The sequence below is a fragment of the Archocentrus centrarchus genome, chromosome 8, assembly GCF_007364275.1.
Source record: "Archocentrus centrarchus isolate MPI-CPG fArcCen1 chromosome 8, fArcCen1, whole genome shotgun sequence".
NCBI classification, from domain to species: Eukaryota; Metazoa; Chordata; class Actinopteri; order Cichliformes; family Cichlidae; genus Archocentrus; species Archocentrus centrarchus.
The window spans coordinates 9,785,897-9,809,609 of NC_044353.1; the positions used below are offsets into that span (position 1 = coordinate 9,785,897).

A 23,713-nucleotide genomic window follows, 5' to 3' on the forward strand; every position below is an offset into this window, starting at 1 on the left:
GGAGTCAAAACAGGGCAGACAGGCAGAGGAAAGGTCTGGGGCTGGACGAGAGAGGAGGAGGTGGGGGGGTGCCGTTCCCTGAAGATGTCAGACTGTCTGGCGATGCTGGGTCAGTGCACTGAACTGGAGGGACCAGGTGGACAGGAAGGGATGTTCAGAATGCGGTCAACCTGAGTTGGCAGACTTACAGAGATTTCACGCAACCAGACATCAGCTCCCGCTCTCCATCTTCCTCTTACTAGACTGCTTTTCCAGACTTTGTTTTTTTTTTTTATATAAACTCGTGGATAGGGATGGGAATGATGGAATATTACCAGCCGGTTGTCTCTGTTCCCACACCCCCCATTTCCTCCACCTCATGAGCTCCAGTGTAATGGTTAACCGCAGAGCAACAGACTAGAGGCAGTGTGAGCCCTCTTTTCCCCATGGTGTTGTGTTCCTTTCCCATGCTTTTTGTGTTGCTCTGTGTGAATGTAACAATTATAGTTCCGACATATGTTTAGTTCACAACAGACCAAAGTCAGTTCCTAGTTTTATTTTTCTTGTCCTGACCAGTGATCAGTACCACGACCCCCCCCATGTCCCCTAGACATCACGTGACCCCCCCCCCCCCCCCCTCCCAGGTGTTTGGCTTGCGTCTGGTGATCTTCATTGATTCGCCTGCACAGTAGGGCTCTTTGTGTGCCAGCCTGTGAGAAACTGTGCCTATCCTCTCCCCACAGGTGGGACTTTTAACTTCACCCCAGGGTCTCAGTCTCTGGCTGCACGGAGCTGCTGTTGCCACTCCGTGTATTTGATTTTTTTTTTTTTTTTTTTTTTTTATGAAGAGACAGGCTGGCAAAGGAAGGAGCTAAGTCAGTACAAGTTGATAATCAGTTGTATGCTGTGTTTGTTTAGCTTTCCCAGCTGTCCTGGGAGGGGGGGGGGGCTGTAATGTGAAAAGCCATTATGTGACTTATAAGTTGCAGTCAGCTGAGGCAGCCGAGAGCATACACACGACAATGCCATTCCTCATTCGAGTCGCATTTCCACTCACTCACTATTTATTTATTTATTTCTGGTTGTAGTGTTTAAATCTACAGGTGAGTGTTGGATGACGGTGGAACTTAACAGAGTTTTGATGTGTTAACCATGCTTTTTTTTGTGTGTGTTTGTGTGTGCGTGTGTGCGTGTGTGTGTGTGTGTGCGTGCGTGCGTGCGTGCGTGTGCGCTTGTCTGTCTGCAGTCCTCAGATTCCCTTTTCCATCCTCTGTGGTCTACTAAACTAAGAAAGTAAAATGGGCTCTCAGGCTAAAAGGTTTTGGTCATTTATCAGATGCAGGGAAGTGTATGTGATCCCTTTTTCCCCTCTAAAGCATTTTGTGAAGGCAGCAATGACAGGAGGATGTGTGGTAGCTCCCACCGGCAGACTAAACTGAAACATGACGATTGTAAAATTACGCCTCAAAGTGAGAAAATTCAGATTCTGCAGTTTGACAGGCACCAGTCTGCTGTGGAATAACCGCATGCCGACTTGTTGTTCGTTCTGGTGTAAATGCTCGCTGCCTTTTGATTTGTGATGTTAAATATCTGTACCCATCATGCTGCGAGTGTCTCAGTGGTGTTCATCCTGTCTCTCCGCAGTGGTGTCTCTCCACCTCCCCTCCCTCAGCCCTATCAGTCAGCGCCGCAGTCCCTTGCTGTGCGAGCCGCTGCGACCGGAATGAGAAACACAGGCAGCACAGAGAAACCCTTCTCTCAGCCTTGCCTCGATACTTGCCGTCGCTATGACGACAGAGGGTTTTAGATGGGCCGAGATGCGAGGGGTTATTTGATGCTTTTCCGGAGTGAGCGTCTGTGTGCTCATGTGATAGAAGAGCAAGTCAGAAACTGTTGGGGAGTGCAATGATACAGTCATCCCATAGTCTGCTACAGATGCTCAGCGTTATGTCAACACAAGTGTCCTAATTTCTTCTTGCTAAATGCTAAGACTGTTTGACTCTCCGATGTAAGTTTTAGTAACAGAATTTGGTGCAAAATGAAAATAAGATCTAATATAGATATCTAAATTGGGAAAAACTGTTTAACTTATTAGAGCTGTTATTTAAATAGTCACTTCAGTGAGTTTTCAAGCCAAAAAAAAAAAAAAAAAAGGTCACAAATATCTCTGGTCATATCTTTTGTTTATCAGTATTAGTGTTAAGTTATTTAAACAACTTTGTAGGAATTTTGGATAAAATAAGGAGAAGGTGTCACAACTATGAATGGATTTTCTAACATTTTTAAAGTGGAATGGATTAATTAAGAAAATAATTGGGAATCAGGTGATATTTGAGAGTGAAAAATGGATAAGAATGTTCTCATTAGGAAGAGAATCTGTCGGACCGTAGCTGACTTTTCTAGGTTCTGCATCTGCATCTGTGAAATCTTTATTTCCCACCGAGGGCAAGAACATAACTGTCAAAATCCTGAAGATTTAGTTGTCATAGAAGCTCAGTTTATGATACATGTTGTCTCATTATTGTATTGTGAAATATTGTGGCATACCATGTTGCTGCACCACTGAGATTGTTGCCATAAATATTTCATGGCTTGGTTTTGGGTGTTTTTTTGTTTTTTTTTGTTTTTTGCCGGGGGTGGGGGTTGGTGGGGACTTTTCAACTACCACACCTTCAAAATATAATGAAGTTGGTCCTGTGTCTGCTGTTTGTTTGAGCTAAAATTGCAACTCCCTAAAACAAATAGTAGAGTATAGCCATGGAGTGGTCTAGTTGGCCTCTGATATGGAAGAAATGGAAGTCTGTATTTTCTTCCATCATTTTTTAAAAATTCTGCTGCTATGTGTATGCGGTCATCAAACTGTGGGGTTGGCGCTCTGTGTACATGATTACATGTGCCTTTCTTCCATCTTTATGTACATGGAGAGAAAGCTCACATAGTTACACTTGTCTGTGTGTGAGCTTGAGAAAGCCCGTCCGGGTTGACCAATAAAACAACAGATTTACGATACGACCCTGTAGGTGAGCGCTCGCCCACTTCCTTTACTTAGAAAAGGTTTCAGTCATCATCATCATCATTTCCCATAATGACATAAATTTGAGTGAAAAGCCATTTCACTTAATGCCATTACATAAAGCATTTGCATCAGAGGAAAAAAAAAAAAACACTTAAAGGCCTTTACTGTATGTTGAGTCATTTAGCTACTGATGATGTGCAGTATCTCTGCAAGGGGTTCAGCATTACTGAGGCTCTTCAAATAAATCTGTAGGCCATGCCAAAAGCATTGAGGGTAATACCCAATCATGAACTCAGAATAATGGCATTAAAATATTTGTGTGTAAAGCTGGAGGGGTTGGACTTGGCGGTGGATGAAGTTTGCCTAGAGTTGCTGAAAGCTCTTGATGATTATCAGGCTGTTTTGATTGAAACCACTGGACAGTGTTGCATAAACCTTGCAGACAGTGCCTCTAGATTGGCAGACTGGGGTGTTGTGGGGTTTTTATTATTTATTTTTAAAAAAATTTTTTTTAAAGAAGAGTATGTGTACCAGGTTATCCCATTCTTCACCTTCCCTGTAGACACTGTGGCAGAATACTGACCAAGAGATGAGATTGAATCCAGGAGAAATGATGAAGATTTAACTTGGGTAGTAGCACAGTTAGCCAGCTTTCTGCTGTCTCGCTAGTGATGGAGGGGTGTCTGGGAGTTTGCCAATCCAGTCTACATTTTATAAACTTGGATAAGACTTATGAGAGGGTTCCTTGAGGGATTCTTTGGGAGTACACTTTTGCATCCCGTCTACAACATTAAACTAGACCTGTTTATTGTGGCCGTTGGACTTTGCCAAGGTTGTACTTTGTCTCTAGTCCTGTTTGTGGGTTTTAGGGGGTAGGCTTTCAGGAATAGCTGCAGTGAGGAAGGCATGTGACATAAGTATCAGGAGGTCACAGCTCTGCTTTTTGCTTACTTGGTTTGCAACTTAGAGCCATTAAACAAAGGGCTGAAAGGACAAGGCTGAGACTACAGGTTGCTTGATGGAGTTTCCTTTGCAGGGCAGCTGAGCTTCATCCACGACTGGATGAGAAGTTCGAAAATTCAGCATGGGCTCATGGTAGACCTGCTCCAAATGAAGTGGAGCTAGTTAAGGTGGTTCCCTTTGGTGGTCTACCAGACATGGCCAACAGGGCTTTTTTTTTTTTCCTGCTTTGAATAGGCTGTTGGTACGGTTACTGCTCATGTAAGCTCTCGATGTACAGTAAAGGTGTGTGGTGTGTGATACTTCAACTAAGCGTGGGTGTATGAATTTAATTTTCTCATCAAAATTAAGCTTTGTTATTTTCCTCTCTACACTTTGCACTTCCCTGCCTGCCAGTCCTACATTCAGAACCCACGCGCAACTCCTCCTCCCCGTGTTTGTTTATTTGACTTCTTTTCAGACTAGAATCAGAGAATCACAGAAAGCACTTACAAAAATCTCATTAGAGAGACTTTACAAGCTGGAGGTGTGTGAAATTCAGATTTATGTTTGCAGCGAGTGACAATGATTGTCAGAGCGAAGGCGGCAGAAACCCTTAGAGAAGTTTCATGAAACATAAATGAAGCCAACCCTGCCACAAAGTGTGACAGGCATTTCAAAGCAAGGGTCCCAAAAACCCAGCCCGCCCTTTATGTTACTCAGAATACTCTGAGTCCTCAACGCTCGCAGCATCAATCACTCTGCGTCACAAAGACAGAAGGACTTTGCTGATACTCTCATTGAAGCCTTTGGGTTAACTAAAGGAAGTAGTGCGCTCAGTGGCTGGCAGTTCATTTGTTTGCATGTAGAAGCTGAGAAGGCGATCGATGTGTGTCTTGAGGGTGTGATTGCACATATTTAATCTTTCTAGTGTTGATTCTGTTTATATTTATATGGCTCCACTTAGGTTTATGTACATTTTTAGATTTAAAAATTTTTTTTTTTATGACTGTGTTTGGATGGATGGCTGGATTCCACTGCATCCTGGCTGATGTTCTTGCACTTCCCTTCTCACTGCTCAGCAGCCTCAGACCTAACTGGCTTACTTGCTGTTATTGTCTCTGTGCATCTACCATTCCAGCGGTTTTCTCTCCGTTTGCTGTTTTCAGCTGTTATTCATCCCCTTGTATGTTTCCATAAGGAGCCTATATAGGTATAATTGTAGCGTTGCCTTCCTGCTTTGTGGCTTGCTGAGGACTGCTTATGCACTTACAGGAGGGTCTGCAGCTTTTCCTCAGCTTAACTTGCTTTAAGCTTAACTGGCTGTGGTTGTCTTGCATTTCCCTGGAGTGGATCTCATTAGTGTCCTAATTCTCACTTCTTTGTTCCTGGACTTTAATTAGATGTTTTGTCTTTACCTTTCCCTGCTGAAGAGTCCTATCTCTGTCTTTCACTTTTCATTTCCTCTGTGATGGTACAATCTAAAGCTCAAAAGTGCCTAAATCCATTTCACTATACTGTGTGTGTTTTCGGTGCCTTGTGTGAGTAATTGTGGAAACTACACCTTCACCTGTTATCTTAGTCAGGCCTTGCACTGTACACAGACACACAAACCCATGCATTCATTCCCCAGTTCTTGTTAATAATTAATTAGATCACTGGAGTTGGAGGGGAGAGGGATGTGTCTCAGGGAGCCTGTGTGTGTGCTCACATGCTTTCCTCTGTGTTCAGGAAGAATGTGACCGAATGTGATGTGTACCAGATGTTTTAGAAATGAGGTGGGTTTCGCTGGAACGTAACGCATTCCCAGGGATGTTTGCGGAAAGAAATTCTTCCTCATCTGTCGAGCGTGTTCTTTACCCCTGCCGCCATCACCACCACCAACACCAGCACCACAAGACGGCTGTGCCTTCAGTTTAGCTGGCTGTTTTCAATATCACATGCCTGTTCACCTCTGTGTCTATAAACACCAAGCTTATGAGGATACTGGTTTGTAAAGTTGATTATCAGATTGTTTAATTTTGGCCATGCAGCATGCAGATAATATGCCCTTCTCCCTCTGATTTCATGTGGTAAAAGTCTTTGAGCTCAAGCCCAAAGCGATTCAGACTGATACTTGACATGGTGCATGTCTGAGTATGCACGGCATGGTAAAGAGGGGGAGCAGAACAGGCAGTGGCTACACACTGAATGGCTTAACTTAACCTGCAGTCTGCTTTTTTGTATACTTGTGTGCGTAAGGTCTGAGACCTCTCACCTGCACTTAAGGAGAGTGGACAAACCGAGCCACCAAAGTGAATGAGAGGTGAGATCACTGAAGCCTGAAACACATTCATGTGAAGCCTCCCTCAGGCCAGTCTGCTGCTACTGTGTTATTTTTTTGTCCTTACCGTGTATATTAGTAACATTTGACTACATCCTAGCATTAAGATTCAGCACCACCCCAACTATGTCTTTCAAAATTTCCCGTACATTTGAATTAAAGTTTTAAACCAGGGGTGTCCAAACTTGTAGCCCGTGTGCTGCTTCCGGCCCCACCCACTTCTGGTCCGTGAATTGATGTCAAAAATAACATACAGTTTGGCCCTTTAAGTTACTTTTTTGACATTTCGCCTTCCCCTCCAATTAAGAGGGTTAAGCGAAATGTCAGAAAAGTAACTTAAAGGGCCAAATCTGCTCAGGTCAGCTGGTGGTTGTGTTAGTGCCCTTTGACGAACAAACTACGCAATATCAACACTCATAATATGGTTAAAGAGTGTTTCTCCTGTCTCTTCTATGCTTTTTAAATTTTTATTTATCGGCTCTTATGAATGCTGATACTTGTATATCAAAGTCAAGGTATTGTCATAGGTCTGTTCCACAAAAGCTTTGTTGGCTATAACTTGAGAACGATGTTCAAATTCACACCATTGATTCATTAACTAAAATTTTTGTACGAGTTCGAGTTTGACCTAAGGGCAAAGGTCAGAGGTCAAGTTTTCTGAAAATCTTGTGAAGGCGATAACTCGAATGATGTGACCCAGGATGTTGGAATTCACACCACAAATGCATAAATATTCTATACTATGCATACTATAACTTCCAATAACAAAACTTACTATAACAGCACTTTTCCTAATGCTGTGGATTGGTAAAAATTTGAGTTAAAAAGGAAGCCTCAACGTGGTTTTAAAATATGAAATACGTGATTTGATGTAGTAACAATATGTAATATGTATGTATCAGCCACCGTTTGCTCTTCCTGCCATAAAGAACACAACTAGTGAGTGCTCCAGCGGTGCTTGGGTGAGTCACCAGCTGCTAGTGTCTCCTACTCGAATGCCTCTGTAGCCGGTTTGTGCTCAATGATGTGTTTCTTGCCTCAAATAGTGAAACAATTGTGTTGTTTCCACCTTTAGTGGTAACAGTTTTCTTGCATATTTTGCCAAGTATTGTGCTTTGTTGGAGGCTGTTGAAGTAGCTCCCTTTTTTAGGGACTTAAATCATCATCGGAGGCTGACACGGTGCTCTCGCTCTCAGACATTTCTGGGCCTTTCTCGTTTTGTGTGCTAGGGAACATAAACGCATGGCGTTGCTATACAATTGATATTGGAATATCACACTTTAGGAATTTATACATGCATGAAACGGCACAGCCCTAGAGTATGTGCTGTTTTTAATTAACTTGTGTAATATAAATTAGTTGTGATGTCAGTTACGGTGGTACACCTCAAATTTTTTGATGTCACAGGTGTGAGTTGTTTACAGAGACATGGTGTTCAACTCTGCACTCTGTACATCATTGAAGTTGCAGTAGTCAGATTATTAACTGTGTGTCATACTGAGCTATTTCAAAGTGCTGCCGAGCAGATGTCACATGTTAAGTACTTTGAGCAGCTAACTCTTTTTATTTATTTATTTTTTTTGGCCACATTTTCCTCAAAATGAAACTACTTTGCAGCACTTCCCTCTGTACTAATAGTGACTGAATCATAAACCAGACTTTCACTGTTTTTACTGTCTTTGTTTGTTTGTACTACTTTTGCTGTAATGTATCATCCCTCTTTGAACCAATGACTCAGCCACATCAATGTCCAGACCAATTAGGGGGCTGCTTGGCAGAAGGACTTTATTCCTGAGAAAAGCAAAACTGTTTCCATGTGCCTGACTCACTGGCTGCAACTGTGAACTCCAGACACCCAGGTGGTTACTGAGCTTCCTAATCCATCCACACTCGCACAAAAGGGAGCAAGTGGCTCTGCCTCATCACCTCAGCAACCGCCACCAAGACGCTCAGAGTACATCAGTACTATTGAGCTCTTGTCTGCAGGACAGGCTGGTTTGAAAGGGAGAAAGAGGAACTAAAAAAACACCCCCTCCTGCAGCTTAAAATCATGTTATAACGAAGAGTGCGACGTGATGTTTTTAATATTCATCTTTATTTTCATGACACTAAGTGTTAATTGTGTTAAAGCTTCGACTTTAAACCTGCAGCAAGGGAGCTGGTTCCCCCCGCTGTTGTCGACATGTGCTATAAATACGCAGTCTAATCAAAGGAAAGATTGTTTGTGTAATCTGTACCAGCTTTGGCTCGTGTTTGGCTCGCAGCTGTAATGTAGTCGTTCTCAGCACAGTGTTTTCCGACTTGAATCCCAAACTAGACGAATCATTTCCTGCAGCCTACCCATGCACATTCCTGCCACTTTTCTAACCAGGGGAAAAAACTCCAAGCAAAAAGCTAAAAAAAAAAAAACATGCTGCAGATTTTTCCCCTTAGGCTGCAAAGTTGCATATTGCAAACCAGATATTGTTTGCATGAATATTAAACATATATGTAACGTTTGACTTTTGCTTCTCTTTTTCAGTCCTCTGCGCAAAAAACCTGGTGAAGAAGGACTTCTTCCGTAAGTATCTACCACCTTTTTATTTATCTTTTCATCATAAACTTTTCAAACTTTGTTTAGGCTTTTTCTTTTGGATTTGAACTTGATATGAAAGTGAAAGTGAAATGTGGATCACTTTTGGCTGACAAAGAGCCCATTGTTTGCCAACATGCTAGGGTTTATATATTTCAACAGATGTAGATGCTTTTCTACAAATGTTCCTGATGTGCAGTGTGTGATAAAATTTGCCCCTTATGGTAAAATTCCATTTAAAACATTGTAGCTGTAACTTTGGCTTTTCTGCAACTGCTGCTTACTAAATTCTTCAGCGTAGGTGTCTGTAGCGTCGTGTTTTGGTGTGTTTGGGGCAGGCTGTCATGGTGAATGAGCATCTAAGACCCTCTGCTTGCTCAGGTGGTTTATGCGGTGCCCATTCCTCCCATGCCGGTGCTCAGGAGCTGAGCAAACATTCAGTTAGGTGGCGAGCGGCACTGAGAACATGGATAAATGTATGAACTTAGCTCATGTGGTGCATTACATTGTGCTTTGTACGTGTACTGATCTAAATGACAGGGAGTGCCATAATAGCAACCTGGCCAGTGAGCCAGCCAGAATGCTAGCTGGTTAGCAGCAAATAACTTTCAAAACAAAAGCAAGGAGGATTTACTGCAACTAAATACGTCACAGAAAGATTTAAAAAAAAGGTCTCAAATCTAGTCTTTGTGTGGGAAACCCTGCTCACCATCTGCTCAGCTGTGATGCTACTCTGCAACATGTACTGCAGACAGTACTGAGAGTAGTGTAATAAATGCAGTTGGAGCCACTCTGCTGGGTAAACTTTGCAATGACACCATTGCCAAACTACCCTAATCATTGTTTTCTCCATATCAGAAAATATTGGAGAACATATACACCAACCAGTGATGGTCCACTATAGGCTGGTAACACTGGCCCATATTGTTCAGCTGATTTAAGCACAAGTCCTGCATATTAGTTATAGAACTGTAATTATCATTTACACTATTGTATAGTAAAGTGATCATTTTGTATATAAGATGTATAAAATAGTCACCAATCTTTTGCAAGAGCAACAAATCCAGTATGTTCTTTCACAGCCACATTAACACCAGAGGATTTCATTTGGCATCAGAATAGGAAAAGTTTGTGGAGGTAATAAATCGGTAATCTGTACCCTATCCAGACCGGTCCTGTAGCGGAAATCAGTGTTGTGTACATGACGGCATCTGTGCTGTGTTGTTTGTATTTGTGTCTTGTTAAACTGTTTATTCTTGCATGGTGGCGTGCTCTTTTCTCCCCACAGGCCTTCCTGATCCCTTTGCCAAGGTTGTTGTGGATGGTTCAGGACAATGCCACTCTACAGACACTGTGAGGAACACACTTGACCCCAAGTGGAACCAACACTATGATCTGTGAGTCTCTAAAATTTTTTTTTTTTTAATAGCACTCACTGAATCATTTCTGACATCTGTTTTTAAGGATTTAAAAAGTCCTCCTCGGTTTATTTGAATATCTCTCACCTACCCGCAGACTAAGTCTGATTACAAACAGCAGTTTGAGGCCATGCTTGGCTTATTGGAATGCCTCACAATTAGTGTCTTTCATTTTTTTAACCTTGATGTGTGAGACTTTGCCATTAGCAGGATCTAAACAGATGAAAACAGCTCTTGCATCTGGATTCTCACTTATTTAAATACTCTGTAATGACATAACCCTTCAGTCTAAAAATGTCCCTTGGAACAGTATTTAAGGAATCAGAAAAGGAGGGCCGTCTCCAATAGTATTTTCTTCCATTGACTGAAACACGTGCATGTCTTGTTGTACCCTGATTGCCTTTTCCCAAAGATGGTGTCTCCTGTGAAAGTAACCTGGAAAAAAACAGAGACAGAGCGTGAGTGAAAATGTGAGAGTGAAAGTTTCCAGTATTGGCCCAGTGTTTATCCAAACCGTCATGCGCAGCCAACAGCGAGAGGAAGCACGTGTCTCCGTTTGTTTGGTTGCTGGGGATACAGGACCCTCTCTCTACAAGGCCTGCTCCTGTCGCATCTGACAAGAAGGAAAAAGTCACGCGCATGTACGCACACCTCAGGGATGAATTGATGGAGCGAAGAACACAGACTCGTGGGTCTGTGGAACGTCTCTGCTCTAATTTGTCCCAAGAGCCTGCAGATATAGTAGACTGGAATTTATGTGGAAATGACTTTGGGTTTTTCTGTGCCAGTGATACGTTTACCATGACTGTACCCCATTTTAATGTCTGTGTTTATTCTTATGGCGAACAGCAGAAGGACCCTCAGGTGGTATGTTGGAGGAGATAGATTTTAATTGACTGAGAGCAGCTTCTCTGGCTGTCTGGCTGGCTCACACTTGTTAAAATAGGCCCTGCAACACCTGGTGTTCCCAATACAGCCTAGTGCATTAAAGCTGTTGGCAATGACTTTTTTTTTTTTTTTTTTTCTTCTTCTTCTTCATTGGTTGTATGTGAGGGTGTAGAAATTACATGTGTGTGTGTGTGTGTGTGTGTGTGTGTGTGTGTGTGTGTGTGTGTGTGTGTGTGTGTGTGTGTGTGTGTGTGTGTGTGTGTGTGTGTGTGGGACTTTCATTTCTTTGGTGTGCCACAGACAGCAAACTGGCCCATGAACTGTGACCCTTCAGCATTGTTACAGGATGTGGCTGGCTTACCAAGAATACTAGACAGAGTCTAGCTGGCGGCCTGTCTCTCACACTCATTCTGCTTGCCCCCAGTTTCTAAAACAGATCTCTACAAATCAACAGGAACAGGAGTGGTTTAACTTAGATTTCCTTTATTTCAGAGGACAAGGATGCTGTAATTATGAGCAATAAAATCATTTATCTGGAGGACCTTTATCTTTGTAGTAAGTGTCATGAAGTCGCTTCCTGCATTTCTGCAGTCTCTTGTCACGCAGGCACATTTATTTAGAGTCCTTCTGATATGGCATTATTAAATAATACATTTGCAATATTAAGTACCCAGTCTAGACTCAAATTATTTACACCCACGTGCTTATTCATTTCCCTCCCACCATCTGAGCTATATTTCTGTAGAAGCAACCAGTTAAAAAGAACTAATAGCTGGCTATACCAGATCCTCAGCTTTCCAAGGTTACATTACTTTGCAGAAGTCTTGACTTACCCCTTATTTCTTTATATTTTGCTAGAGAAATGGGAAGTAGGTGCAGTGATTTATTGAAACATATGTGGAAATACAGTAAAAAACAAAGTCTGTACAATTCTACAGAGTCAATATTTGCAGTGTGACCACCTTTATTCTTGAACACCTATGAACTCTGAGGCAGCAGTCTCCAGGAATAGTTCTCCAGGCTTCTTGAAGGACATTCAAAGCTCTCCTTTGGATGTTTCTGCCTTTTTGTTCTGTTCTGTGTCAGGATGATCCCACACTGCTTCAGTAATGCTGAGGTCTGGGTTCTGGGGAGGCCAATCCATGACTGATAGTGTTCCACTGAGTGTTTTTTCTATCCAGGTATGATTTTACTGCATTGGCAGTGTGTTTGATGCTGTTGCCAATCAGATCTTTCCAAATGGTTTTGCATGGTGGATCAAAATCAGACTATACTTTTCTCTTTCTATAAGATCTCCAACACCACTGGCTAAAATGCAGCCAAACAATGACGGAGCCTCCACCGTGTTTTACAGCTGGCTGTACACACTCACTGTTGTGCCTCTCTCCTGACCTCCGCTGTATATTTTGATGACATTTTTGCTTGTGTGATTCCTTCCAATTGCTAACTGCGGCAATTCTCAGCCAACGCCAGGCTGACGGGTGGTACAAATCACGGGTAGTTTTGCTGTAATATTGTTAGCAAACAAACAGACAAATGTACCAAAAACAATTAGGATTCTGTAATACATTATGAGAGACCGTGAGGAGGATGCTAAAGGCAGCGTTGCTGGTACGCCTGCTTGTTAGGTTACAGGAAAGATTCAAGTCTAACAACAAATCACTTGAATAATTACTCTTTGTGGTTAAAGCCGGAACTGTTTCCAAAGCAGGCTGTGCTGTATGGTGAAGTTGTTTGGGTCTCAAAGACTGTTTCATTTAGAACGGTATTTAAAATACTTCAGTTTACCCTCTTTATATTTGTTAATTTAAACAGATTTATTGTTGCTAGTGCAAGTCCACAACAAAAAGATCAGTGTCACTGTGATTTGTTGCATTTATATCTCAGATTATGAACTTTTTGTTTTGTTGATGTTTTTTCTTAAACTTTTAACTGAATGTTCTTGGCAGAAGAACAACTACTAAAAAAAAAAAAAAAAAAAAAAAAAGGCCAAAGATTCCTCTACTAAATGAAAGGTGTATTAAGAGTTTATATCAGACTCTTTAAATCTGCTCCTTTTTCCTTTAATGGCAGTTTTCCCATTAATTTTTGTGTGTGTCTATGTGCCTGTGTGTGCGTGTGTGTGTGTGTGCGTGTGTGTGTGTGTGTGTGTGTGTGTGTGTGTGTGTGTGTGTTATTGCCTATGACTGTATTAAAAATCTTAGCCAGACTAATGAATTTTATTACAAGGATCCAGATGACTTTGGTTTGGTTATAATACTTCCCTCCCGTCATGTCTGTCTGACATAGTATCCCTCTCACATCGCACCCCAGACAGGCATTTGGCACTGACTCAAAATGTCCAGACGTCTTACTCACAGCCTCATTGTTTCATATCCCTTTTGGTAAGCAGCATGATAATTACAGTTGGGATGCAGTTCTCCGAATTGTACAGATGATTAGTTTTAGACCGAAGGAGGGAGGCCACCCGAGCAGATGTGCCGCAACAGGTTTACATGCTGACATTTTTATCACCCTGTGGCCTGGCACACAAGGAGACAGACATGATAAGGAAATAATTCCACTTTTATTTAGACATGTCTCTCATGGTCAACACATCTTTAGGTGTGTGTGTGTGTGTGTGTGTGTGTGTGTGTGTGTGTGTGTGTGTGTGTGTGTGTGTGTGTGTGTGTGTGTGTGTGTGTGTGTGTGTGCAATATAACTACCTGATGATATTCTTTAATTGCATAGCGGGCAGACCACGTAATCCTTTAAAAGGAAAATTATGCCCATTTCCAGCTCTTTGTTTTAGATTGGGCTCGACGAGAGTTTATTTTTAGCTCGGCTGTTTCGAAGAGAAAGTCGAGTTGTTGTCGTAGCCATGTCATCGGCGTTGTCTTTTACACAAAAACTTTAACGTTGGCCATAACTCAAGAACAATGTGACCTAGGATGTTCAAATTCACACCATAGGTGCATCTACTAAAAATCTCTGAGTTCGAATCTCAGCGACCTTGACTTAAAGGTAAAGGTCAGAGGTCAAGTTCTCTTAAAATCTCTGGAAATCAGTGTCTCTTCAAATTCACACCAAAGATGCAATCTTCACACACTTGTTCACTGACTTTATTGTAAAAGCACTTTGTAATTTGGTTTGGTTTCTACCTCAAAAAACAAACAACCCCCCCCCAACTTCTGTACCTATATTATGATTTCCCTCTCTACTGCCTCTCAGTCTAAAGTCTCAGTTGTGCTTTATTTTTAGTTCTAAATAAGTCACACAGTGAGACTAAAGCTGTTTTCACTCATGAACTCTGTAGGATGTCAGAAGAATCAGGTTTTTGTATTAGGGAGCTGCATTTACACGTGCATCTCCTTCAGCTGGCGTTTAGAAACGTTCAGGCCTGCGGTGCACGTCTGAAAACAACTGCAGACCTTCAGCCCAGCATCATGTCTGACAAACATCAGGTTTTATGATGTTTGAAATGGTGATATCCCTCAGTGCTGATTCACAGAGTTGCTAGTGTTGCTGCAGTGTCAGTGTTAGTGTATGATATTTCATCCTATAATTATTGATGGTCATTGTTTTTTTTCCTCCACTTTAAGTGCAGTCATTAACCAGCTTCAGCTAAAATTAGAGTGAGTTTTCACATTAACTATGTCACACACTTACTGTACAGTTTCTGAACTACTTAACTCATCATAAACTCATAAATTAAAGTAGTTTACTTTGAGGCAAACAGCCTTCAAATTATATAACTCATGTTACGGCCCTCCGTGTTTGGCAGCAGAGTTAATGACTGTTTATACCTAATCATAATTTCAGTGATGTTGGTTTGATCAAAGCAGGTCATTTGTACTTTTCATATATTGGGAGAAAATGGTTTTCTTAAAATGTCTTGTGTGTAAATTGTATAAGCCAAAAGAAAAACTTGATGTCAGCCTAAGTTAAAAAGCCATTTTCTAGCAAAACGACTGGCAGAGCACTGAAAACAAAGTCAGATTTTATAGTTAAAGTGGTTTTGTTGCTGCAGTGTCACCACAGGAATACCATGGCCACCTGTCCCACTTTTATTGAGGATGACTGCTGTGAATATGATAAATGATTCAGAGAATCCCACTCCACTCGTGGTGCTTTGTCTCCTACTCACTTACTGAGGATCAGAAAATCCCTCTGAGCTTGCTCACCAACCTCCTCCTCTTCCACGTGTCCCAGCTCGGTCTTGTTTTGGAGTCCGTATCTTAGTAGTAACCTCTGTGGTGGATGTGTGTCTTTGCTGTAGTGCTGGGGAAATCCTGAGCGAGGATTTGTAGTACCTTTTGCCAGATGTCTGTTTGCTGAGCAGCAACAAAGTGTTTCTATGGTACATGTTATTGAATGCTTGTACTTTGTCTCTTTCTCTCTTTCCCCTCAGATACATTGGAAAATCGGATTCCATCACTATCAGTGTGTGGAATCACAAGAAGATCCATAAGAAACAAGGAGCTGGCTTCCTGGGCTGTGTCCGCCTTCTGTCCAATGCTATCAACCGCCTTAAAGACACAGGCTGTAAGTGTCAGTGATACTTTAGTGCAGCAGCCACACATTTAATTTTTTTTTCCTTTGTCATGTGAAGAGATGGCAGCCTTGGTTAGTGACCTAAGAAACAAAGGGGGGGGGCGATCATAGCTACAAGCAGTAAAAATGAGGGATAAGGTGTGGAGCTCAGTCTTTTGGAAGGGGCTTAGAGTACAGCTGCTGCTCCTCTGAAATGAGATGGCTAGGATACCTCATGGATTCCTCCCAGGGTAGGTGAGGTGGGCATGTCCAATCGGGAGGATACCCGAGGGCAGACCACGACAGACTGTAGAAAATCGGTCTCTCAGCTGGCTTAAGAATGCCTCAGTATCCCCACAGAAGAGCTGGAGGCAGCAGCAGGGGAGATGAAGGTCTGCGTGGCACTGCTGAGACTTTGATGAAGGGATGATATCAAGAAGGAGCTCTAAATTCCCAAGGATTAAAGAATTGTAAAAGCTAAGAATATATTGGTGCATAGTTAATGGAAGGATACTTGCTAATAGGTGTTTGTTGATTATTATTACACATATATTTGACAAATTGAAATAACAGCAAGCACCTTGATTTACATGAGCCACATGATCCAGATTTGCAGGTCCTGGTTGAAGACTATAAATTTTATTTATTTATTTTTGTCATACATATGCACTGTTACATGTTTGTATGATGCATGGTCTGCTCTAAAAGCTCAGTTTCAGAAATTTTTTGTTTCTGCTCCTGGCTCTGTATGATGTCAGTGAGAGCACGATCCTCTTATGGTCATCTCAGGCACATGGTCCCACCCAGCTGCTGGTCAGACCTTTTTATTTTATTTTAACTTGTATTTTTTATAGTGAAATGCTGCACTGTGGGGGCTGGCAGGATTTCAACAGCAGGCTGAGGTGAAGTTTATTTTATCTGGAACTTGGGCTTTAAAATATGCCTGGATCATCTCAAGAATAATCCTTAGGATCACCTCTGCTTTTTTCCCATCACATGTCTATTAGCTGTTTATGTGTTATTTGATTTACTCAGGTCATTACCATCTGGAGAAGAAGATCACTGTTAAATTGCCATTTGCAGCTATCAGACTTCCACAGCTCACCAAAGCTGGACTATCTGTCAAGGCAGTCTGATACCCATAGTGCAGCCACAATGCTGCTGCCAGAGCTAAGTGACTGCAACTTAGAGTGGCTCCATTTAGTGCCCTGTCTCACTCACTAAGCCTGACAGAGGCCAGACCAGGGTGTGAGAGGGGTCAGCACTCTGCCCCTGCCAGAACAGGAAGAGCCATTTAACATCACCCAGCAATTACAGTAAAAATGTCTCATGTCAGAAGCTAACTGGATAAATGAGATGAAGGCCTTAGTTAATGGCTGCTAGTAAAAGCTGTGCCAGACTGTTGTAGCTTCAGCGAAGCAGTCTGGAGTGAGTTTGAGCCAGTACCTGCTCTGTGGGTCTGCGGTCTTGTTGGCAGAACCGTGAAAGAATCCCACCAGTTTTCCTAGAAGCCCCTGACATTGTTTTCCTGGAGGGACACAGGAAACCTGAACCTCGTGCCACAGCTGTGAGTGGTTTGCCTCTGCTCCCCCCCCCCCCCCCCTCTCTCTCTCTGTCCTCACCTTCTCCTCACCCCTCGGGTTTCTCCTCACATCTCCTCCGTAGACTGGCAACATGTGTGTGTGCGTGTGCACACACAAATGCCATTGTGACTAACCTCCCACTATCTCCGTCCGCCGATCTAGACAACCGGTCATTTCACACAGACATGCATAATTGTGCAGCTATTTAAGTGTAAGCATAGATATGTAGTGTTCTCTCTGTTGTGGTTTCTCCCCTCCTGTGTGTTTGTCATTCTTCTTTTTTTTTTTTTTTTTTTTTTTTTGTTTGTGTTTCCCTTTTTTGTGTGTGTGTGTGTGTGTGTGCGCGCGCTTTTACCAGCAGTTGCCATTTTGTCCCCTCCACAAGCCATACCGAGGGCACAGAGTACAACATTTGTGTATAATTGTAGAGCGTCTTGGGTTGACTGTAACATTTATATATAATTGCAGCGTTTGTGTTTCGTGTCTTCCTGCATATGACTGTGCGAGTATTTACATGTGTACACTTTCATCCATCTCAGCAAGAGTGCACTTTCCCTGCGTACATTTTCTGTTTTCTCTGTGGCTGCTGACCTCCGGCCAGCCTCGTAACGGTTTGACCGTTGCCAGTTTTGGTCCCTGTTTAGTCTAGACAGACATCCTGAGCTGATCTGCATGACACCCAGACAACAGAGAGCAGATAGTGGCATTTCTCATGTCTGCAGGCAACTTGGACGTTTTTTTTTTTTTTTTTTTCCTCTTCTTTCTCCCTGATCTCTGTTTCTCACTCACTCTCAAATTCCGCAGACTTTAAGCAGTTCAGACAAAGAGTTTCCAGACTTTGGCAGGAGTTCATGTCCATGCTAAGATTGAGCGGAATAGTGCAGGCTTTGTACTGAAATTTGTCAAATGTTTGACCCCTGCATTTGAACTGAAGCCCGCTCTGTACCGATGCTCAGTGAGATTTTTACTGCCAGTGGCTGTTCCGCAGACCAGACCATCTGTTCCAGGGCACAGCCAAGCTGTGGTGTGCAGACAAAAGAATGAGAGACAGATAATGACGGAGACTCTGAGTGATGTAAATGATACAGAGCAGTGGGAATCGTCCCAAGGGGGGGAAATGCATCCAAACACATTCTAGTTTACATGTATCTTTCTGAAGTTGATGAATCCTCCTTTCTATTGTGTCTTTTCACTCCTCCTTTCATCTCTATCCTCATTTCCTGTCTGTCTGATTGGGTTCTTTCGCTCCTTTTTGCTTCTCTCCATTTCTGCCCTGTCCTGCACAGATCAGAGACTAGACTTGAACAAACTGAGTCCCAACGACAGTGACACAGTCAGGGGCCAGATAGTGGGTGAGTACAATTTGTGTAGCCGGTGTAAAACTATTCAGCGATACTTTATGGCTTCCTTTGACAGAGGTTGTAGAAATCAGAGCTTGCAGTGACCCTCAGTGTTCTGTTTTCTATCTCACGTGTATAAACAGATCAAAATGTTGCTTATTATTGTTCCTTGAAGATCTGTTCCATTAGTCACTCTTTGTGTAAAATACATTATTAAAGTCCTGCGTCATTAATGCAAAATACATCATTAAAGCTTCTCCACATGCTCCCTGCAGAAGGGGGAAAAAAAATCTGGAAGAAAATGCACTGTTGTTTAACCAGACCCTCCAGCGTACCTCTGATTAAAAACATTTTTTAGCCCTTTTCCTGTTTCTCATAAAGATCTATAGCTCCATTTTGTGCATGGATAAAATATCTGTGCCTACGCTGTGATCTGCTGTCTAGTAATACTCGTGTGTGTGTGTGTGTGTGTGTGTGTGTGTGTGTGTGTGCGTGTGCGTGTGCGTGTGCGCATCTGTCTGCCATGTGTTGCTGCAGTGAGTCTGCAGTCGAGGGACCGGATAGGCACAGGAGGTCCTGTGGTGGACTGCAGTCGGCTGTTTGACAATGATCTTCCAGATGGGTGAGTGAGTCAGGGGAAGTCTCTTGTCACCTCAGAAGGACTTTTATTTATTTATTTATTTTTTAGAGGTGGGGTAGAGATATTAATCTGAAATTCATATCAGAATACAATATCTGCATGTGGTGAAACAGAGCAGCAAATCTACTTAGCCGTGTGCCGTGTATGTTTCTGTTGCCAGCTGGGAGGAGAGGAGGACCGCGTCTGGGCGAATCCAGTACTTGAACCACATCACACGCACCACACAGTGGGAGAGGCCTACCAGGTGAGTACACTCTGCAGCCCACAGAATCTCAAAGCCAGACCTCTTAAATCAAACAGCAGCGGGCTGATGGAAATCCTCATCTCTGACCTCAGTGCTCCCAAACTGGGGAGCTCTGGAGAAAACTTGAGTGGGCTCCTTGAGGAAAAAAAAAAGGTGTCAGACAGATTGCTTCAGACAGTGGTGTTAAATGATGTGGAGGAGCCAGGGAAGTCTCAGGAGCTGAGGAGAGCGGAAATGGAGGCATCGCTTTTCTCCTCTGTCTCTGTCTTTTGTGCTTAGGTTTCTTTTTATTGTCTTAAGCAACCACTTTTTGTATCTATTACTCAATTCTGACCTCACTCACACACACTTTCATCTATTAACTCTTACACTCTTGCCTGCCTTCTTCCCCTCTCAGGCCGGCATCGGAGTACTCCAGCCCCGGCCGTCCACTGAGCTGCATCGTGGATGAGAACACGCCCATTAGCACGAATGGTGCCACTCCCACCACAGCATTACCGCCGAGTGACGGCGACCAGAGGGCCCAGGAGAGACGGGTCCGTTCGCAGAGGCACCGCAACTACATGAGCAGAACCCATCTGCACACGCACCCTGACCTTCCTGAGGGATACGGTTAGTATCAGCACCACAGAGTACGCCTTTGCTGTATTTGTGAACATGCACAGAGGCTAACAGTGTTACATTTACATGCTTTTTGCAGGTTTTGCACTGTTCTGAATAAAATTATAAATTGCCAAGTGCTCGTAAAAGATTAAACCAGAACACCTACTGGGCCTGACAGATTGGGGAAAGAGCCTCAAATTATCTTTCCTTACTAGCCGCAAATGCATTGAAAGAAGTCCTATATCGGTCAATAACTAGGGGGTTTTTCCACCACAGGGATCTCATTTGCAGCTGGCAGCTAGTTATTAAAATGAAGATAAAGAAATAAATACAAACAGATTTATATCCACATAATTAGTCTGGGCTATAACACTTAAACTCTGTGTTACAGTTAAGAGATCATGAACTCATTAGCAAGTGAGCACAGTAGACTAATCACTTAAAGTCACAGTTTAAAGGATGTTATTGGTGCTGTGACCAAAAATTTGACTAAATCAGCTGAAACAATTGTTATTGGAAAGCAGCAAAAGCTCCTACTCAGCTGACTGACAGACACACTGATTGCCGTGTGAGCGTGCAGTAAGTTGTTACTTTAAATGCTTTTTGTTTATTACGATCAGTTTTCTTGGTTTGTTACATGATCTGTCTGTGGTGCCTTTTTCCATCAGTGTGAATTAATGTTGACTGAGGAAATAATGCCAAAGTTTGCTGAGTAACTGTGTGAAATATCATCGAGTTTAAATCGGTTCAGTTCTGCAGTTTTTAACATGGTGGTGTTGAGAACTTGGGTTATCTGAGAGGATTGGGTGGTTAAAAATGAATGCGCCGTGCTAATAGTGCTGCACTTGACCCAAATTTTCTAATCTTAATACAGATAAATCTCCAGTGAAAGCCGCCTCCACAACGAATTGTGCCATCATTCCTCTGCTGTTGTGTTAATTGCTTCGCCTTAGCCCTCCTCCCTACTCAACGCCGAGCTCAGTAGCCCAGCTAATCTGTGTCCTCATTCAGTCTGGTGCTGCTCGCATGACTCTGCAGCTCCACGCAAGGAGCCCGAAATACTGGCTCCATTTTAGACGATCTAATTGAATTGATCTAGCTGTTAAAAGCTGGCTGCAGTCATAGTCTTCCCCATCTGCTCTCCTTTTTTTTGCACACAGACAATCAAATGCATTCATATAAAAGCAAACGCACATATACACACACAGGCTGTGACCCCCACACAGCCCAAGGAAACTTTGTTTATCCTCACAGTAACATCTTCTGCAGAGCCATAGAAGTGTATCACAGCTTTGCCCTCAGTCTCGAGTTTAGGAGGCTCCTAGCTTCACTATGCTTAGCTCTCCATCTCCCTCTCCTGTGTACCCCTTTCTCTTAATCTGGCAGAAGAAGCGACCTCAATTAGACCGATTTAACATTGAACTTTGAAATAAAAACAAGTCAGAATTCCACCCAGAGATTATGATGTTTTGACATAATTTCAGAGAGTCTATTTTTTTTGGGGGGGGGGGCAACACAAGCCTCTGAATCAGAGCGACCCTTCCTTCACACAGTAGATGAGACAACCAGCCAGTGTAACCGGAGCCTGAGAGTGCTTCCAGTACTTCCTTAGCATGTCTGAATAAAGCTCTAAGGAACATTACCAAAAGTCACCTGTGACTTAATTAAACAAAGCTGCTAGAGCGAGGGGTGTTAAATGAACACCTTGTGGGACAAAACAGTCCTGCCAAAAAGATCCAATCTGGCCTATTTAGATGGCTTTCCAGAGGGAGGATGTAATTTTTGGAGAATTGAATCTGTGAATTGATTTGACAGTGGTGTTTCTCTGAGATTGGGCTCTATGCAGCCCATAAACTGAAATAGCACCCTGAGCTAGACAAAGCCAGCAAAGTAAAAATGACTTCACTCTGCCCTTACTTTGTTAATTCTTTGACATTTCCTGTAAAACCTGTCAGCAGCTTTCGGTTCTTGCACGAGCCAAAGAGATGTCACCCCCATGTGTGGAGTGTGCAGTGTGCTCATCGGCTAAGTGGTGGGTTTGGAAGGTTATGTGTGCATGCGTGTTAAAGCAGGCTGGTACATCCAAAGGGATGCCAGTGAAGAGCTCTCTTGGCAAGCAGCTCCGTGGAAATATATCTGTCAGGCCATGATGAATGAGCTTACCAACTGAAGAGTCAGATACCCCCCCATCTCCTCTCTTTTCCTCTCCAGCCCCCCCGCCCCACCACTTTCACGCTGCCTTTTGGGATCTCCACGGACGTCGTTTAAACTCCATCTGTCTATCACACTCGAATGCAGACGGGGTCATCCTGTGGCACACAAATTCAACTCAGTTTCATTTTGAAGTGTGTCTGAATGATTTGATGTAATGATGTACTGACAAAGTGTTCAAACCAACATATAACAAACAATTAATTAGCCCCTCTTTGTGTCTTACTACAGAGCAAAGGACAACGCAGCAAGGACAAGTTTACTTTCTCCACACCCAGACAGGTGTCAGCACGTGGCACGATCCCAGGGTACCCAGGTATATACTCAACAGGACCCGCAAATGCATACACACATCAGTTTACAGCCAAAATGCTTTCAAAGTAAGTGGAGTCAAACTTGTCGCTTGGCTCTAGTTTTCATGAAAAAAGTTCCAGTTTGAGTCACTGCACACAGCTCCTTTTAATATTTGGATTCATCAGAATCCATAAGAAACAGTACATGTCATCATCTAAAAAATTGTTTTACAGTGTTATAGATGCATTGTGTTGTTTTTACTATCTTCACAAAAAATATATATGTTGTAAAATCTATAAAACACCACTATAGTAAAATGAGGCGTGGGGTTGTTCCATGACACTTAGATCAGTTATCCTTCTTTCTAATACTTCAGTCCTCCTGTTAGAATCCATAGCTTGTGTTATTCCTGGTCTGCTTGTAGCGAGCCGTAAACCTGGAGCTGATTATGAGTCTGACATGCTGTGAGAAGACCCATGTCACGGGGCCCTGAGAGCAATTCGGTCCTCTGGCACGAGCACCGAAAGGCCCAAACCACATGGCCCGCAGCACACAGGTCTCACTCAGTCGTACCAGAGGCTGTTGAGCAATGCTCACCGAGGCATGTGTGTCTTATTGATTACCGTATTCTAAAAGAATGCACAATCTCTACGTGTGCATTTGCAGAAACAGCCTTCAGTGTGCTCCCTTAATAAATCATAACTGATCACTTCTCTCTTGCATCCTATCAGTATATGAGTGATAGATGATGTTTTTATTGCTCTCGATAGGAGCCTATCAGTCACGCCACACCTTAAACAGCGCTCCTCAACCAAGCCCTCACTCCTCGCAAGGCTCTGGCCACTTTGGCTTCAAATCTTTAAAATAGAAAGGTTAGCGCCAGTGTAGCTGTAATTTCTGAACCTTTTGGTCTCACTGGATTCCAGCTGAAAGGGTGAAGGGCAGCAGTAAATAGTTTTCGATGGGAGGAAGAAGGACAAAGAGAATAAAAGTGATTTCTCAGACATTCAGAGTCCTGCTGTCTGCTCCAATCCAGTTCAGTGCTCAGTGCTTTGGTATGCTTTATCCCTCCACTACATTGCATTTGTTTTTTGTCAAATCTGTGCATTCTAACTCTTTATTGTGTGCTGTGCGCTGCTCTTGTCCCCCTC

General features: G+C 42.8%; 1 protein-coding gene across 2 annotated transcripts in view; it reads left to right on the forward strand.

Annotated features, from left to right (window-relative positions):
- Positions 1-23,713, forward strand: part of smurf2 (SMAD specific E3 ubiquitin protein ligase 2) — a 55,342-nt gene that overhangs the window by 15,307 nt on the left and 16,322 nt on the right. The window contains exons 2-10 of one of the 2 annotated variants that reach the window (XM_030735509.1): positions 6,176-6,239; positions 8,779-8,817; positions 10,118-10,226; positions 15,526-15,659; positions 18,517-18,582; positions 19,108-19,192; positions 19,371-19,454; positions 19,852-20,066; positions 22,500-22,584. In XM_030735509.1, coding sequence (XP_030591369.1) covers positions 6,233-6,239; positions 8,779-8,817; positions 10,118-10,226; positions 15,526-15,659; positions 18,517-18,582; positions 19,108-19,192; positions 19,371-19,454; positions 19,852-20,066; positions 22,500-22,584 — 824 coding nt within the window. In that variant the 5' untranslated portion in view covers positions 6,176-6,232. The remainder of the gene's footprint in view (positions 1-6,175; positions 6,240-8,778; positions 8,818-10,117; positions 10,227-15,525; positions 15,660-18,516; positions 18,583-19,107; positions 19,193-19,370; positions 19,455-19,851; positions 20,067-22,499; positions 22,585-23,713) is intronic. The other variant, XM_030735508.1, reaches the window with a different exon arrangement.